The sequence below is a fragment of the Oncorhynchus gorbuscha genome, unplaced genomic scaffold (genome assembly GCF_021184085.1).
Source record: "Oncorhynchus gorbuscha isolate QuinsamMale2020 ecotype Even-year unplaced genomic scaffold, OgorEven_v1.0 Un_scaffold_2449, whole genome shotgun sequence".
NCBI classification, from domain to species: Eukaryota; Metazoa; Chordata; class Actinopteri; order Salmoniformes; family Salmonidae; genus Oncorhynchus; species Oncorhynchus gorbuscha.
In genome coordinates, this window is record NW_025746958.1 from 19191 (window position 1) to 34261 (window position 15071).

Genomic DNA, 15071 nt, shown 5'->3' on the forward strand with positions numbered 1-15071 from the left:
GTAAGGAAAAACAAATACAGATTTTTATTTATTTTTTAAATTAGCTTCAGGACGATGGAAACTAACAAACAAGAGACCCAAGCAGCAGTTCTATTCAATGGAAGGAAGGATGTGTGGTGGATGAGATCAACTTGCTTCAGTGGCTTAGGGGTTAAGTCTTCCTTGTGTTGTGGGTGGAAGCCATGGAGGCCGGCTGGGCCTAGTCGGGCATGTACGGGAGGAGATGGTCTTCGATGTCTCCAACGCCCCAGCACGTTAGCTGGTCCTGGGGCAGGTACAGGCAAAGGCTGCACAACTTAAAAACTGTGGCCTTGGTTTTAGGAGTCTGACAGGGGAGAAAGAAGGGATGACAAGAGAAAACATGGTTGACAACAGGGGAGAAGAGGGGGGAGAAGAGGGGGGACAACGGGGGGAGAAGAGGGGGGACAACGGGGAGAAGAGGGGGACAACGGGGGAGACCATAGAATCTATTAATAATAGTCATTTCACTAATATATTCTATTTCTTTGGGTTAGACATTGTCCCATGACAGAGGACCTTTGTCTGAATGATCCTCTAACACAGAGGTGGGCAAACTTTTTGACTCGCGGGCCACAATGGGTTCTAAAATTTGACAGAGGGGCCGGGCCAGGAGCATTTGGAGGGAGTGTTTGGGCCGGATATACTAAAGCATTAAATGTAGTGTGTGCAAACCTCATAGCACAGTAAGAACACTACAACCCAATTTATTAACTGTCTTTCAAATGTAAAAATAGCCCTTATCAGTTAATAAATTTGTCTCAAGGAATATGCAAGATATGGCATTTACATACTATTTCGCAGATACTGGGAGGAGGAAATGTAAATAGATTAAAATAACATACGCACTGTTATTTATCAAGATTGCGTCTGTTTTTAATAAGTTTCAATCGAAGGTGCAAAGTTAAAGAAATCAACATTTATTGAAAAATGGAATCACTTTCAACATTCAAAACATATTATTACACTACGAAATACTCAAGCTCAATAATATCTACTTGTGTTAAACTCCGCAAAATCATGGATGGATTGTCCTGACCGCGCGCTCTACAAACTCGCCACGGACGCCCTCGCCTTCACGCGCAAACAGTACACGTGTATCGTTGCCAAGCACACAGACATAGGCTGTATTAAATATCCTACCTGCAGCTGAAAATTTAAATTTAAATTAAGAGCGATGTGCGGCGTGTTAATTAAGCTACTGTACCGCTGCTGTGCGTAAATGTGAAACGAAGTGAAAATTAAAGTGAAATAAAGAGAAATACGCGCCACTCCAACAACGGTCAATGTGTTTTGAGTGCGCCATCTATTGGGGAAACGTGGGCATTGCAGGGAAAGTGGAAAAAATGAGGTTTTTACTATAATTTGGACAAGTTCGGCGGGCCGGGTTAAAAAGCCTAACGGGCCGTATGTGGCCCGCGGGCCGTAGTTTGCCCATGTCTGCTCTAACACCTGCGTGAGTGATCCTCTAACACCTGCGTGAGTGATCCTCTAACACCTGCGTGAGTGATCCTCTAACACCTGCGTGAGTGATCCTCTAACACCTGCGTGAGTGATCCTCTAACACCTGCGTGAGTGATCCTCTAACACCTGCGTGAGTGATCCTCTAACACCTGCGTGAGTGATCCTCTAACACCTGCGTGAGTGATCCTCTAACACCTGCGTGAGTGATCCTCTAACACCTGCGTGAGTGATCCTCTAACACCTGCGTGAGTGATCCTCTAACACCTGCGTGAGTGATCCTCTAACACCTGCGTGAGTGATCCTCTAACACCTGCGTGAGTGATCCTCTAACACCTGCGTGAGTGATCCTCTAACACCTGCGTGAGTGATCCTCTAACACCTGCGTGAGTGATCCTCTAACACCTGCGTGAGTGATCCTCTAACACCTGCGTGAGTGATCCTCTAACACCTGCGTGAGTGATCCTCTAACACCTGCGTGAGTGATCCTCTAACACCTGCGTGAGTGATCCTCTAACACCTGCGTGAGTGATCCTCTAACACCTGCGTGAGTGATCCTCTAACACCTGCGTGAGTGATCCTCTAACACCTGCGTGAGTGATCCTCTAACACCTGCGTGAGTGATCCTCTAACACGTGAGTGACCTGCGTGAGTGATCCTCTAACACCTGCGTGAGTGATCCTCTAACACCTGCGTGAGTGATCCTCTAACACCTGCGTGAGTGATCCTCTAACACCTGCGTGAGTGATCCTCTAACACCCTGCGTGAGTGATCCTCTAACACCTGCGTGAGTGATCCTCTAACACCTGCGTGAGTGATCCTCTAACACCTGCGTGAGTGATCCTCTAACACCTGCGTGAGTGATCCTCTAACACCTGCGTGAGTGATCCTCTAACACCTGCGTGAGTGATCCTCTAACACCTGCGTGAGTGATCCTCTAACACCTGCGTGAGTGATCCTCTAACACCTGCGTGAGTGATCCTCTAACACCTGCGTGAGTGATCCTCTAACACCTGCGTGAGTGATCCTCTAACACCTGCGTGAGTGATCCTCTAACACCTGCGTGAGTGATCCTCTAACACCTGCGTGAGTGATCCTCTAACACCTGCGTGAGTGATCCTCTAACACCTGCGTGAGTGATCCTCTAACACCTGCGTGAGTGATCCTCTAACACCTGCGTGAGTGATCCTCTAACACCTGCGTGAGTGATCCTCTAACACCTGCGTGAGTGATCCTCTAACACCTGCGTGAGTGATCCTCTAACACCTGCGTGAGTGTGAGTGATCCTCTAACACCTGCGTGAGTGATCCTCTAACACCTGCGTGAGTGATCCTCTAACACCTGCGTGAGTGACTAACACCTGCGTGAGTGATCCTCTAACACCTGCGTGAGTGATCCTCTAACACCTGCGTGAGTGATCCTCTAACACCTGCGTGAGTGATCCTCTAACACCTGCGTGAGTGATCCTCTAACACCTGCGTGAGTGATCCTAACACCTAACACCTGCGTGAGTGATCCTCTAACACCTGCGTGAGTGATCCTCTAACACCTGCGTGAGTGATCCTCTAACACCTGCGTGAGTGATCCTCTAACACCTGCGTGAGTGATCCTCTAACACCTGCGTGAGTGATCCTCTAACACCTGCGTGAGTGATCCTCTAACACCTGCGTGAGTGATCCTCTAACACCTGCGTGAGTGATCCTCTAACACCTGCGTGAGTGATCCTCTAACACCTGCGTGAGTGATCCTCTAACACCTGCGTGAGTGATCCTCTAACACCTGCGTGAGTGATCCTCTAACACCTGCGTGAGTGATCCTCTAACACCTGCGTGAGTGATCCTCTAACACCTGCGTGAGTGATCCTCTAACACCTGCGTGAGTGATCCTCTAACACCTGCGTGAGTGATCCTCTAACACCTGCGTGAGTGATCCTCTAACACCTGCGTGAGTGATCCTCTAACACCTGCGTGAGTGATCCTCTAACACCTGCGTGAGTGATCCTCTAACACCTGCGTGAGTGATCCTCTAACACCTGCGTGAGTGATCCTCTAACACCTGCGTGAGTGATCCTCTAACACCTGCGTGAGTGATCCTCTAACACCTGCGTGAGAGCTCCTCTAACACCTGCGTGAGAGCTCCTCTAACACCTGCGTGAGAGCTCCTCTAACACCTGCGTGAGAGCTCCTCTAACACCTGCGTGAGAGCTCCTCTAACACCTGCGTGAGAGCTCCTCTAACACCTGCGTGAGAGCTCCAATTAGAGGTCTTTCCCAAAACCATTGTGACTGGTGCAGTGGTGACAGGTTAGCATTGAGGGGAGAAGGAATGTTAGGCACAATCAACAGGCCTGGTGCAAGGTTTGGTTTGGCAACATTGTCTGAATGATTGCCTAATTCAAATCATTTCAATAGGCTCTTAGCTTCCCCAAAACCATTGTGTTCCTGCACTAGGCCGGGTGGCAACGTGTCATTGTGTTCCTGCACTAGGCCGGGTGTCATTGTGTTCCTGCACTAGGCCGAGTGTCATTGTGTTCCTGCACTAGGCCGGGTGGCAACGTGTCATTGTGTTCCTGCACTAGGCCGGGTGTCATTGTGTTCCTGCACTAGGCAGAGTGTCATTGTGTTCCTGCACTAGGCAGAGTGTCATTGTGTTCCTGCACTAGGCCGAGTGTCATTGTGTTCCTGCACTAGGCCGAGTGTCATTGTGTTCCTGCACTAGGCCGAGTGTCATTGTGTTCCTGCACTAGGCCGGGTGTCATTGTGTTCCTGCACTAGGCCGGGTGGCAACGTGTCATTGTGTTCCTGCACTAGGCCGGGTGGCAACGTGTCATTGTGTTCCTGCACTAGGCCGGGTGGCAACGTGTCATTGTGTTCCTGCACTAGGCCGGGTGGCAACGTGTCATTGTGTTCCTGCACTAGGCCGGGTGGCAACGTGTCATTGTGTTCCTGCACTAGGCCGGGTGTCATTGTGTTCCTGCACTAGGCCGAGTGTCATTGTGTTCCTGCACTAGGCCGGGTGGCAACGTGTCATTGTGTTCCTGCACTAGGCCGGGTGTCATTGTGTTCCTGCACTAGGCCGAGTGTCATTGTGTTCCTGCACTAGGCTGAGTGTCATTGTGCTCCTGCACTAGGCTGGGTGTCATTGTGCTCCTGCACTAGGCCGGGTGTCATTGTGCTCCTGCACTAGGCCGGGTGTCATTGTGTTCCTGCACTAGGCCGGGTGTCATTGTGTTCCTGCACTAGGCCGGGTGTCATTGTGTTCCTGCACTAGGCCGGGTGTCATTGTGTTCCTGCACTAGGCTGAGTGGCAACATGTCATTGTGTTCCTGCACTAGGCTGGGTGTCATTGTGTTCCTGCACTAGGCTGGGTGTCATTGTGTTCCTGCACTAGGCTGGGTGTCATTGTGTTCCTGCACTAGGCAGAGTGTCATTGTGTCATTGTGTTCCTGCACTAGGCTGGGTGTCATTGTGTTCCTGCACTAGGCTGGGTGTCATTGTGTTCCTGCACTAGGCTGGGTGTCATTGTGTTCCTGCACTAGGCTGGGTGTCATTGTGTTCCTGCACTAGGCTGGGTGTCATTGTGTTCCTGCACTAGGCTGGGTGTCATTGTGTTCCTGCACTAGGCTGAGTGTCATTGTGTTCCTGCACTAGGCTGGGTGGCAACGTGTCATTGTGTTCCTGCACTAGGCAGAGTGTCATTGTGTTCCTGCACTAGGCTGGGTGTCATTGTGTTCCTGCACTAGGCTGGGTGTCATTGTGTTCCTGCACTAGGCTGGGTGTCATTGTGTTCCTGCACTAGGCTGGGTGTCATTGTGTTCCTGCACTAGGCTGGGTGTCATTGTGTTCCTGCACTAGGCTGGGTGTCATTGTGTTCCTGCACTAGGCTGGGTGTCATTGTGTTCCTGCACTAGGCTGGGTGTCAACGTGTTCCTGCACTAGGCTGGGTGTCAACGTGTTCCTGCACTAGGCTGGGTGTCAACGTGTTCCTGCACTAGGCTGGGTGTCAACGTGTTCCTGCACTAGGCTGGGTGTCATTGTGTCATTGTGTTCCTGCACTAGGCTGGGTGTCATTGTGTCATTGTGTTCCTGCACTAGGCTGGGTGTCATTGTGTTCCTGCACTAGGCTGGGTGTCATTGTGTCATTGTGTTCCTGCACTAGGCTGGGTGTCATTGTGTTCCTGCACTAGGCTGGGTGTCATTGTGTCAACGTGTTCCTGCACTAGGCTGGGTGTCAACGTGTTCCTGCACTAGGCTGGGTGTCATTGTGTCATTGTGTTCCTGCACTAGGCTGGGTGTCATTGTGTCATTGTGTTCCTGCACTAGGCTGGGTGTCATTGTGTTCCTGCACTAGGCAGAGTGTCATTGTGTTCCTGCACTAGGCTGGGTGTCATTGTGTTCCTGCACTAGGCAGAGTGTCATTGTGTCATTGTGTTCCTGCACTAGGCTGGGTGTCATTGTGTTCCTGCACTAGGCTGGGTGTCATTGTGTTCCTGCACTAGGCTGGGTGTCATTGTGTTCCTGCACTAGGCTGGGTGTCATTGTGTTCCTGCACTAGGCTGGGTGTCATTGTGTTCCTGCACTAGGCTGGGTGTCATTGTGTTCCTGCACTAGGCTGGGTGTCAACGTGTTCCTGCACTAGGCTGGGTGTCAACGTGTTCCTGCACTAGGCTGGGTGTCAACGTGTTCCTGCACTAGGCTGGGTGTCAACGTGTTCCTGCACTAGGCTGGGTGTCAACGTGTTCCTGCACTAGGCTGGGTGTCATTGTGTCATTGTGTTCCTGCACTAGGCTGGGTGTCATTGTGTCATTGTGTTCCTGCACTAGGCTGGGTGTCATTGTGTTCCTGCACTAGGCTGGGTGTCATTGTGTCATTGTGTTCCTGCACTAGGCTGGGTGTCATTGTGTTCCTGCACTAGGCTGGGTGTCATTGTGTCAACGTGTTCCTGCACTAGGCTGGGTGTCAACGTGTTCCTGCACTAGGCTGGGTGTCATTGTGTCATTGTGTTCCTGCACTAGGCTGGGTGTCATTGTGTCATTGTGTTCCTGCACTAGGCTGGGTGTCATTGTGTTCCTGCACTAGGCAGAGTGTCATTGTGTTCCTGCACTAGGCTGGGTGTCATTGTGTTCCTGCACTAGGCAGAGTGTCATTGTGTCATTGTGTTCCTGCACTAGGCTGGGTGTCATTGTGTTCCTGCACTAGGCAGAGTGTCATTGTGTTCCTGCACTAGGCTGGGTGTCATTGTGTTCCTGTACTAGGCTGAGTGTCATTGTGTTCCTGCACAGACATGCGTACTTGTGTTAAAACGAGGTGTCTCTCCGCTACTTTAAGTCTGCCTCCCAGATGGCACCCTATTCCCTACATAGTGCACTAACTTTGACCAGAGTGCAATGGACCCTGTTCTAAAGTAGTGTCCCACCTGGAACGCAGGCCCAGATGGATCAACAGCTGTCTGGAGCTAAAGCAAGAGAGATGTTAACCCCCCCACCCCACCCTACATAGGTCACCACGTCTGACCAGAGCCCCCCGGGTGGTCTATAGAGCCCCCCGGGTGGTCTATAGAGCCCCCCGGGTGGTCTATAGAGCCCCCCGGGTGGTCTATAGAGCCCCCGGGTGGTCTATAGAGCCCCCGGGTGGTCTATAGAGCCCCGGGTGGTCTATAGAGCCCCGGGTGGTCTATAGAGCCCCCGGGTGGTCTATAGAGCCCCCGGGTGGTCTATAGAGCCCCCGGGTGGTCTATAGAGCCCCGGGTGGTCTATAGAGCCCCCGGGTGGTCTATAGAGCCCCGGGTGGTCTATAGAGCCCCCGGGTGGTCTATAGAGCCCCCCGGGTGGTCTATAGAGCCCCCCGGGTGGTCTATAGAGCCCCGGGTGGTCTATAGAGCCCCCCGGGTGGTCTATAGAGCCCCCCGGGTGGTCTATAGAGCCCCCCGGGCGGTAAGCTCAGCGGTGTGAACAGACTGACCTGTAAGTGCTGTCGGTCCATAAAGAGGAAGACCGACTGAGTTGGGTTGTTCATAACCATTCCAGCCTTGTCCCTCCGGCCGACAGCATGCAACAACTGCTTCTCGTAGTCTCCATGATGAAACTCAAACTTGGCCTGTGGATAAACAAAACACAAAATACATATTGGATACTTAATAAAATGGACGTTCACCATGACTGGCCCTCAACGTAACAGTATAGAATACTACTTGTGGTTAGAGTGGAGGGGTGGCAGGTAGCCTAGTGGTTAGAGTGTAGATGTGGCAGGTAGCCTAGTGGTTAGAGTGTAGAGGAGGCAGGTAGCCTAGTGGTTAGAGTGTAGAGGAGGCAGGTAGCCTAGTGGTTAGAGTGTAGAGGTGGCAGGGTAGCCTAGTGGTTAGAGTGTAGAGGAGGCAGGTAGCCTAGTGGTTAGAGTGTAGAGGAGGCAGGTATCCTAGTGGTTAGAGGGTAGAGGTGGCAGGGTAGCCTAGTGGTTAGAGTGTAGAGGTGGCAGGGTAGCCTAGTGGTTAGAGTGTAGAGGAGGCAGGTAGCCTAGTGGTTAGAGTGTAGAGGTGGCAGGGTAGCCTAGTGGTTAGAGTGTAGAGGAGGCAGGTAGCCTAGTGGTTAGAGTGTAGATGTGGCAGGTAGCCTAGTGGTTAGAGTGTAGAGGAGGCAGGTAGCCTAGTGGTTAGAGTGTAGAGGTGGCAGGGTAGCCTAGTGGTTAGAGTGTAGAGGTGGCAGGGTAGCCTAGTGGTTAGAGTGTAGATGTGGCAGGTAGCCTAGTGGTTAGAGTGTAGAGGAGGCAGGTAGCCTAGTGGTTAGAGTGTAGAGGTGGCAGGGTAGCCTAGTGGTTAGAGTGTAGAGGAGGCAGGTAGCCTAGTGGTTAGAGTGTAGAGGTGGCAGGGTAGCCTAGTGGTTAGAGTGTAGAGGTGGCAGGTAGCCTAGTGGTTAGAGTGTAGATGTGGCAGGTAGCCTAGTGGTTAGAGTGTAGAGGAGGCAGGTAGCCTAGTGGTTAGAGTGTAGAGGTGGCAGGGTAGCCTAGTGGTTAGAGTGTAGAGGAGGCAGGTAGCCTAGTGGTTAGAGTGTAGATGTGGCAGGTAGCCTAGTGGTTAGAGTGTAGAGGAGGCAGGTAGCCTAGTGGTTAGAGTGTAGAGGTGGCAGGGTAGCCTAGTGGTTAGAGTGTAGAGGTGGCAGGGTAGCCTAGTGGTTAGAGTGTAGAGGTGGCAGGTAGCCTAGTGGTTAGAGTATAGAGGAGGCAGGTAGCCTAGTGGTTAGAGTGTAGAGGTGGCAGGGTAGCCTAGTGGTTAGAGTGTAGAGGTGGCAGGGTAGCCTAGTGGTTAGAGTGTAGAGGTGGCAGGTAGCCTAGTGGTTAGAGTGTAGAGGAGGCAGGTAGCCTAGTGGTTAGAGTGTAGAGGTGGCAGGGTAGCCTAGTGGTTAGAGTGTAGAGGAGGCAGGTAGCCTAGTGGTTAGAGTGTAGAGGTGGCAGGGTAGCCTAGTGGTTAGAGTGTAGAGGTGGCAGGGTAGCCTAGTGGTTAGAGTGTAGAGGTGGCAGGTAGCCTAGTGGTTAGAGTGTAGAGGTGGCAGGGTAGCCTAGTGGTTAGAGTGTAGAGGAGGCAGGTAGCCTAGTGGTTAGAGTGTAGAGGTGGCAGGGTAGCCTAGTGGTTAGAGTGTAGAGGTGGCAGGGTAGCCTAGTGGTTAGAGTGTAGAGGAGGCAGGGTAGCCTAGTGGTTAGAGTGTAGAGGAGGCAGGTAGCCTAGTGGTTAGAGTGTAGAGGGGGCAGGTAGCCTAGTGGTTAGAGTGTAGAGGTGGCAGGGTAGCCTAGTGGTTAGAGTGTAGAGGTGGCAGGGTAGCCTAGTGGTTAGAGTGTAGAGGAGGCAGGGTAGCCTAGTGGTTAGAGTGGAGGGGCGGCAGGTATCCTAGTGGTTAGAGTGGAGGGGCGGCAGGTAGCCTAGTGGTTAGAGTGTAGAGGTGGCAGGTAACCTAGTGGTTAGAGTGTAGAGGTGGCAGGTAGCCTAGTGGTTAGAGTGTAGAGGTGGCAGGTAGTCTAGTGGTTAGAGTGTAGAGGAGGCAGGTAGTCTAGTGGTTAGAGTGTAGAGGTGGCAGGTAGTCTAGTGGTTAGAGTGTAGAGGAGGCAGGGTAGCCTAGTGGTTAGAGTGTAGAGGTGGCAGGGTAGCCTAGTGGTTAGAGTGTAGAGGTGGCAGGGTAGCCTAGTGGTTAGAGTGTAGAGGTGGCAGGGTAGCCTAGTGGTTAGAGTGTAGAGGAGGCAGGGTAGCCTAGTGGTTAGAGTGTAGAGGTGGCAGGGTAGCCTAGTGGTTAGAGTGTAGAGGTGGCAGGGTAGCCTAGTGGTTAGAGTGTAGAGGTGGCAGGTAGCCTAGTGGTTAGAGTGGAGGGGCGGCAGGTAGCCTAGTGGTTAGAGTGTAGAGGTGGCAGGGTAGCCTAGTGGTTAGAGTGTAGAGGTGGCAGGGTAGCCTAGTGGTTAGAGTGTAGAGGTGGCAGGTATCCTAGTGGTTAGAGTGTAGAGGTGGCAGGGTAGCCTAGTGGTTAGAGTGTAGAGGTGGCAGGGTAGCCTAGTGGTTAGAGTGTAGAGGTGGCAGGGTAGCCTAGTGGTTAGAGTGTAGAGGAGGCAGGTAGCCTAGTGGTTAGAGTGGAGGGGCGGCAGGTAGCCTAGTGGTTAGAGTGGAGGGGCGGCAGGTAGTCTAGTGGTTAGAGTGGAGGGACGGCAGGTAGCCTAGTGGTTAGAGTGGCAGGGTAGCCTAGTGGTTAGAGTGTAGAGGAGGCAGGTAGTCTAGTGGTTAGAGTGGAGGGGCGGTAGGTAGTCTAGTGGTTAGAGGGGCGGTAGGTAGTCTAGTGGTTACAGTGGAGGGGCGGTAGGTAGTCTAGTGGTTAGAGTGGAGGGGAGGCAGGTAGCCTAGTGGTTAGAGTGTAGAGGAGGCAGGTAGTCTAGTGGTTAGAGTGGAGGGGCGGCAGGTAGCCTAGTGGTTAGAGTGTAGAGGAGGCAGGTATCCCAGTGGTTAGAGCGTTGGACTAATAACTGAAAGGTTCGAAGATCGAATCCCCAAACCGACAAGGTAAAAATCTGTTGTTCTGCCCCTGAACAAGGCAGTTAACCCACTGTTCCTAGTCCGTCATTGAAAACGAGAACATGTTCTTAACTGACTTGCCTGGTTAAATAAAGGTCAAATAAAATAATATATACATTACATTTGAATTCAGGGGCGTAGTGAATAGGACCCAGGTGTGTAGCTATTTGATGAAGGAAGCTAAACGTTTTACCTGAACAGGCCTGAAGGGTTCGTCCTCGGCCCCCTTCCATCTGGAGAACAAGAGACAGACTATCTTCTCTATGTCATTACGCGGCCACAGGATGAAGTCCATCTCCTGGGTGCATCCTATGACATCCTGCAACAACAACAACAACCGAGGAACGACACAGTCAAACAGCACGTCACCTACTGACACAGGGCTCTGGTCCAAAGGACTGTGTCACTTGCTGGGTTCCCGTCCAATCCACAGATTTCCATGTGAATATTCAACATTTTCCCACCAGTGGTGTGTCTCCACCAAACCGACTTGATGCTGATAAAAATCAGTGTGCGATGACACGGTGCACAAAACAATGACACGGTGCACAAAACAACGACAGGGTGCACAAAACAACGACAGGGTGCACAAAACAACGACAGGGTGCACAAAACAACGACAGGGTGCACAAAACAACGACAGGGTGCACAAAACAACGACAGGGTGCACAAAACAATGACAGGGTGCACAAAACAATGACAGGGTGCACAAAACAATGACAGGGTGCACAAAACAATGACACGGTGCACAAAACAACGACAGGGTGCACAAAACAATGACAGGGTGCACAAAACAATGACAGGGTGCACAAAACAATGACAGGGTGCACAAAACAATGACAGGGTGCACAAAACAATGACAGGGTGCACAAAACAACGACAGGGTGCACAAAATTATGGCCCCCCCCCCCATGTACTGAATTAAGCGCTGAAGCTCATGTGTTCACATTTAACAATATGGATAGATATCACAAAAACCGCAGTGTTAAATAGTAAACTCCTTGGTATGTGCGCTCTAGCCAACAGATCGTGTGGGTAGGCTAGTCTACATCATGAGATTATTTATTTGTCAAACGGCAGTCGGGCATCGAGCTCATCAACATGCACTTTCACCACCACGTGGTGTTCATCATAACTTATTTCATCTGTAGGCTAATAAACGGCACGGTTTCCCCGAGCAGGGTGGGAAATGAACACCAGCCAGTAGTGTACAGACAGCCAGGTCACTGTCAGTGTCTACCCAAGGACAACAGACAATGTGGCAGGCTGGCTGAAGCGCTACCATGTGAGTCATGCTAGTAGAAATGAGGAACATTCACTGTTGACATAGTTGGATTGAAAATATACCTATTCATGTCACCGAGGGAGTGCTGAGGTTTAGAGGGTCTACACCAGCAGGTAATGGTTATAAGAGGAGGAAGGTATATAGTGGAGGGTCTACACCAGAAGGTAATGGGTATCTGTAGGAGGAGGGTATATAGTGGAGGGTCTACACCAGAAGGTAATGGGTATCTGTAGGAGGAGGGTATATAGTGGAGGGTCTACACCAGAAGGTAATTGTTATCGGAGGAAGGTATATAGTGTAGCACTAAGCTTGGAATGTGTTGAGTACAGGGGAGTACATGTGGCAGGCATTGATGAGGGGAGAGAGCCATGGATTAGTGATGGAGGGGGGTTGAGGTCAGGTCACCTTAAGGGAGAAATACCAGTTTATGGCCCATATCACTTGGTATCCTGCCTAGCAGTAAAGATACAATGTTTGTACAGATGGGTAGGAGGAGACTCAGCCTATGAGGAGAGGTTAAATATCAGGGCTTGTATAGATGGGTAGGAGGAGACTCAGCCTACAAGGAGAGGTTAAATATCAGTGCTTGTGTGAAAATGTTTGTCTAATGCAGTTGTATTGATGCTCTGGGAAGAATAAACTTGGTTAAGCTTTCGTAACGTCCGTAGAGTTTTTAACTCGGAGAAATAGAACCTAACAACATGAAGGAAAGGCCGACTGTGCCCGTACATGGTTTTGGTAGGTTTGCCCAACGGAAGGAACCCGGGTTCATGACTTACCCTGCGCATTGATTGGTAGCGTGGGGCGTGCAACTGCACGACATCTTTCTGCAGAAGTTCCATGGAACTCTGGAGGGAGTAGCTGGAAGCCTGCACACCTTTCAGGATATGGTCTTCATAGTTGTTGGTCATCACTGGTACCACTTCAGCTACCTCGAACAGCGCAGACTTCTTCTTCTGAAGGAGCAGAGAGGACAGGGAAGAGACAATAACAATAACCGTGCAGGCGATTTCTGCCATAGGAAGGAGCCGAGGAAATGGAAGAGACACGTAAGGGATTCGTTGATGTCTCTGGGTGTGAAGGATGTTAAGAGGTAGTTTTGTGAGCCAATGCTAACTAGATGTTGCCTGAGTTATACGTGCCAACGCTAGTTAGCAACTTTCAAACTGCAAGGCAGAAACAAAATGGTCTCCACGAGTTAAATGGGACTCTGGGGAAGTAGAAAGTAGAACCTCGTTGCTTCCTCCATGATACTCACCTTGTCCTTGAACACAAAGGCTATGTAGATCTTGAAGTCAAACTGGTCTGCCAAAGATTCCCTTTTCTTTCGAATCTGAGCACGGAGTCGATCTCTAGTTTGGTTTCTTCTCCAGGTTGGGTCCCCCATGATTAGATTTTGATGCTAGGTGTCTTCTCTAATTACAGAATATTTTTGACTATACTTTCGAGTTGTCTATAGGTTGCTCGTTAGCTACCTTTTACAGAACGAGAAATCTAAATTATTCTACACTAGCTCTTTTGAAATAACTACCAACTTAAGGAGGAAACAAATGAAATAGCAAGCTATGTCATTTTGTTTATTTAAAATAGTTTATGCTCAGGAGGAGGAGCAGGGTTCTTGAATCAATATTTGGCTACATTTGTTTTAGTAATTACTCAAGAAGCCATGCTGTGATTAAAAGTATGACATTTGAATACAGACCAAATGAACTTTAATTCTAACACATTTGCCTAGTGAAAACAAATGAGCAAATTAAAAATGAGAAGTACACCTTTTCCTTTAGGTTACTGACAACGACTACTAACAGAAAGGACAGCCATTTCCCAAACCCATACCGACTACTACTTCTCGCTCGTGAAATAGGAGATTAAACTACACGAAACAAAAAAAAGCAAGACAATTTTTATTTTATTCGTTTCTTCTTCTCAAACTCAAAGCTTCGTCCATGATTGACGCCGTGTCGTTTTGTGTTTATTCCTCGGCAGAGACCGCGTTATGAGCGTGTTGCTGAATGACCGAGGGACATGTATAGAAAAGCATCATGACAAGTCAATGTGGATGCCAGAAGCCGATGGCACCAAGTTAAAACATTGGAAGTTGACAAAAAAAGAGTATTTTTTAACATCTCCCGGGGTGTTTCTTAATTAATGCCATTGAACTGGTCCGCGGCCTTGTTTACTTCCGTCGTCGATACTCATAGCGTGACTATTTCAGTTGACAAAAGTTAAAAAACGTGTTAACTAGTTAAGACTACACTTTCAACACTAACTAGTTAGTGGGTCAACTAAACTAGCTACATCATTTTTTATTATTATTCGGATGTAATTGGGAGGCCTGTATAGTCGTGCGGGTTTAAGTTAGCTGACAAAGTCCCATGTTTCGTTTTTACATTTCCGCGGAGTTTCTGTCTGGTCTGTTTGGTGTTTAATGTCCGTTTGACGACCTAACTGTTGTCTCTCGGCATTTTAAATGACATTTTGCTTCAATATCATCATGCTGGTTAGTAATTCCCGTAGAGAGAACCGACTAGATTTTTACAAAAAAAATTTTTTTTTTTTTTTATACAGACAAAACAAAATGTGTTTTTCGAAAAAAATAAACTAATTTTTCACCCCCGTTGAAGTTGAATTATTAACTATTTATCTGCGCTGGGGTGTTTTGTTGTTTCGTGCTTTTCCTTCAGTCGTCACAACCACTAACTAACCTTTACATGCCATGTCAAGATAAATGGACAAACCAACTGAAATCCTCCGTTCTTTCAGAGGACACACGACGTGGGTTGTCTCCTGGTGGACCCATATTGAACGATGTTTTGTTTTTGTATTTTAAAGTAAAGTATTTTTATATATTTTTTGTTAAACGTATTTTTGTTGTTGTTCAGTTCCTTTTATGTATCCGTCCCTGGTGTCGGTAGTCTCGTCGTTGAACAAACCTTCCCAAAATGGCCGACCGGCGTCACACAGCCGCACCAGAGATGTTCTCTATCTGTGGCTATACAGGAAGCGAGAGGTCCAACTCCGCGGACGATTAAAAAAAAAATCTCTGCTTCCAGCTGCTGGAGGCGATGTTTCTATCCACTAAAAACAAGGAGTTTTTTTTATATATATTTTTTTTTATGTAGGTCACAATGAGAGAAAGTGTCGAAATTTGGTTTCACGACAATAAATACAATACATAAAAATAAAATAAAAATGAATGAGTTATTTACTACGTGAGGTTTATTTGATCGAATAGATGTTTCGTAATTGCTTACGTTGTTAAGAGTGTA

The 15071-nt window shown here is 49.2% G+C and overlaps 1 protein-coding gene across 1 annotated transcript; it reads right to left on the minus strand.

Moving 5' to 3' along the window:
* Positions 1 to 13411, minus strand: LOC124025784 (uncharacterized protein C6orf62 homolog). The gene is made up of 5 exons (XM_046339116.1): positions 13061 to 13411; positions 12582 to 12758; positions 10711 to 10836; positions 7439 to 7573; positions 1 to 325 (listed from the first exon to the last, which is right to left on the minus strand). The coding sequence occupies exons 1-5, from the start codon at positions 13187 to 13189 to the stop codon at positions 200 to 202; spliced, it is 693 nt and encodes a 230-aa protein (XP_046195072.1). The 5' UTR covers positions 13190 to 13411; the 3' UTR covers positions 1 to 199.
* Between the last annotated feature and the right edge of the window lie 1660 nt (positions 13412 to 15071).